The sequence below is a fragment of the Nanorana parkeri genome, unplaced genomic scaffold, assembly GCF_000935625.1.
Source record: "Nanorana parkeri isolate BGI_ZX_2015 unplaced genomic scaffold, ASM93562v1 scaffold426, whole genome shotgun sequence".
NCBI classification, from domain to species: Eukaryota; Metazoa; Chordata; class Amphibia; order Anura; family Dicroglossidae; genus Nanorana; species Nanorana parkeri.
The window spans coordinates 4,971-7,894 of NW_017306694.1; the positions used below are offsets into that span (position 1 = coordinate 4,971).

General features: G+C 46.0%; 1 protein-coding gene across 1 annotated transcript in view; it reads right to left on the reverse strand.

The window, feature by feature from the left end:
* Positions 1-2,924, reverse strand: part of LOC108789874 (glycogen [starch] synthase, liver-like) — a gene marked incomplete at its 3' end in the record, with an annotated part of 7,186 nt that overhangs the window by 1,608 nt on the left and 2,654 nt on the right. Inside the window, exon 2 of the mRNA XM_018560012.1 lies at positions 2,159-2,340. Within this exon, the coding sequence (XP_018415514.1) occupies positions 2,159-2,340 (182 nt within the window). The remainder of the gene's footprint in view (positions 1-2,158; positions 2,341-2,924) is intronic.

The following is a 2,924-nucleotide window of genomic DNA, read 5'->3' on the forward strand; positions in this document are numbered from 1 at the left end:
GAGGAGAGGAGAGGGGATTGAATACTCTTCGTAGTGACAATTTTTAGTGTTATTGTTTATAAATATTAATATTCGATTATATTCTGTGCATTGAGAAACACTTCCAAGCACGAAGATTTGAGTAGAACTCCCTCCTGTGGAAGTCTATTTTACATTTTCACAGCTCTTACTGTGGAGAAGACTTTCCATATGCAAAAGTCAATGGGCAATCCTTGGTCACACATATAGTGGTGCCAATCAGATGAAGCCAGCACTGCTCTCAGCATCATTGCAGGGAGCCATGGGGCAGGTCTATAACACCCGACACTCACAGTATGTCCTTAGTCTTGCTAAGACTGAGGACATCTTGTGGCAGAACTGAATTACTGCATGAGGCAGCATGGATTGGATAAAGCCGGAAATACTTGTTAAGCACCTGCTGGGGGACTCTCCTATTTTTTTATAAAGCAATTGCTTGTACCTGTGCTTTAAGGTGTTTTTTTTCTGTTTTTTAGGAGTACAATGGACTGAAATGGCTCCTGAGGGTTACAAAGGCTCCTTATAGCTGTTTTATTAGCTTGGAAAAGGATGTTAGATATTGAAGAACAGAAATGAACCCTAACCCTAATGCTAACCTCAATACATTGTTTATAAACAAAGTCAGGTGTTCTAGTTTTATTGAACACATTTTGCAGTTCACATGGTGAAATGTGAGGATATTTGGGATGAAATTTAAAGAATGAGTGTACTTTAGGACCAAGTGCACCTGTTCTTTTTGCTCCTCTCCCCTGACCTAAATGACCCCACCATCACCCTATTCAGATCTATACGGAGATCCAAGGGTCACTGTTTGTTGACTTCCAGCCCTGCAAGTGTCCCTCTCCTGCCCATGTACAGTCCATCTCCCTGCAGGACATACTGTAGGTCCTATAGAAGTCTATGGGGCTGTAATGTGCAGTTACGGCCAGCAGAGGGAGAAGTGCAGCTGAGCTGTGGATATGAACAAAACCTGAACCCTGCCCGTTGCATCTCTGTAAGTATGGATTTGCAGAGGGGGAGGGTTGGATCATTTAGGTCAGGGTTGGGGGACAAAAAGGATAAGCACACTTTATTTTAAAGTGCATGTGAATGTAATTTTGCTGCATAACCAATTGAATCCAAATGAGTCCTCTCATCCCTGTAAATGATGAGGAAGGAGATCAATAGTCAGGCACCGATGACAGCTTCTGTGCCGATAATTACAGAATCTGCCAGCATTTAGCTCTACTTGCCAGCGATGAGGAACCATTAAAGGAAACCTGTAGTGACAACGCATGGAGGCAGCCATTGCTGACCACTGCTTCTGGAAATAGTGGTACTTTGGCTGCCATGCTGGTCCAATAGCTTCTGTATTGTGCAAAGACCAACGCACACATCTGATGTTACAATATCTGTCCAATCTCCTTTATATCTACCAGATCTGTGCAGTATGAGCCACATAAACAATACAATCTCTAGTTGTTGGTAGATCCAGGGCTTTCCCTAGGTAAATCGCACATGAAGAGATGTCATTGTTGGGGGTTGGAGGTGCACCACTGACCATTACCTGATGGGGCAAGAGGACGCTGGATCACGATGCCAGCGGCTCTGTACGGCGTCCACCCAGTTCACCAACGTCACTGGTTGCCAGGAGCTAGGCGGGACTCAAGCCAGAGCATCCCTCTAGCTCCTGGTGACCGTTGACGTCAGTGAGTTGGTTGTCACCGCACAGAGCGTCACAGGTTGCTAAGAGCTCTTAGCAACCTGGGACGCTATGGCCGCCCCCCCACCCCTGAGATATCAGTACAGATTTGCTTTAAAGCTGCGTCTAACTTATAAAACCAGAGACCTCAGCTGCCTAAATCTGAGCAGTCTGGGACCGGTAGACATAGATGGGGAGCGGGGGGCTCCTTTGTTCACCATACATTCATTTTGCATGGGCGCCATATAACAGTCAGCCATCAGGCACTGAGAGGAAAGGCAGGCCTTGATGAAGGACTCAGGGCATTGTGGGTAATTGGATCAGCGCTCAGGAAGGAGATGTAATAGGATTTCCTGACTTTTTGATTGACTTTATCCCCTGAAAATACAAAACTGTCCAAGTGTTAAGAGGGGCGGTAATCCTCTGACAGCAGATTAGCGTTGTCGGAGATCTCACTACCTGGCAGCCCTGAGCCTGCAGCGAATCCATTGCCTTCCTGATGGCCACCCCGGGGGGGTCGCAGATCTCCACCTGCGTCTTGACGTTGTGCTCGTAGTACGGGCCCATCATGAAGTAATTCTCCCCCCATTCGTCCGCCGTGATCTTGGCTTTAGACTGGATCACTGTGTAGATCCCGCCGACTGGAAGGAGACACAGAAAAGGAAAAAGTGGTTCTGGTTTAAGGCAATGTAAACGGTCAATGAGTACCTGTCACCTGTACACATATCAGAGTACTTGTCACCTGTACACATATAAGAGTACCTGTCACCTGTACACATATAAGAGTACCTGTCACCTGTACACATATAAGAGTACCTGTGTCACCTGTATAAGGATCACAGCCTGGACCTGCCACCTTGTAATTCTGGAGGCTGATTGGCGGCACTGGCAATAGGCTGAATTCACTAAGCTATAATGCATGTTAATTGCCCTTCAATCCACTAAATAACCTTGTAATGTAAACGGTCAATGAGTACCTGTCACCTGTACACATATCAGAGTACTTGTCACCTGTACACATATAAGAGTACCTGTCACCTGTACACATATAAGAGTACCTGTCACCTGTACACATATAAGAGTACCTGTGTCACCTGTATAAGGATCACAGCCTGGACCTGCCACCTTGTAATTCTGGAGGCTGATTGGCGGCACTGGCAATAGGCTGAATTCACTAAGCTATAATGCATGTTAATTGCCCTTCAATCCACTAAATAACCTTGTC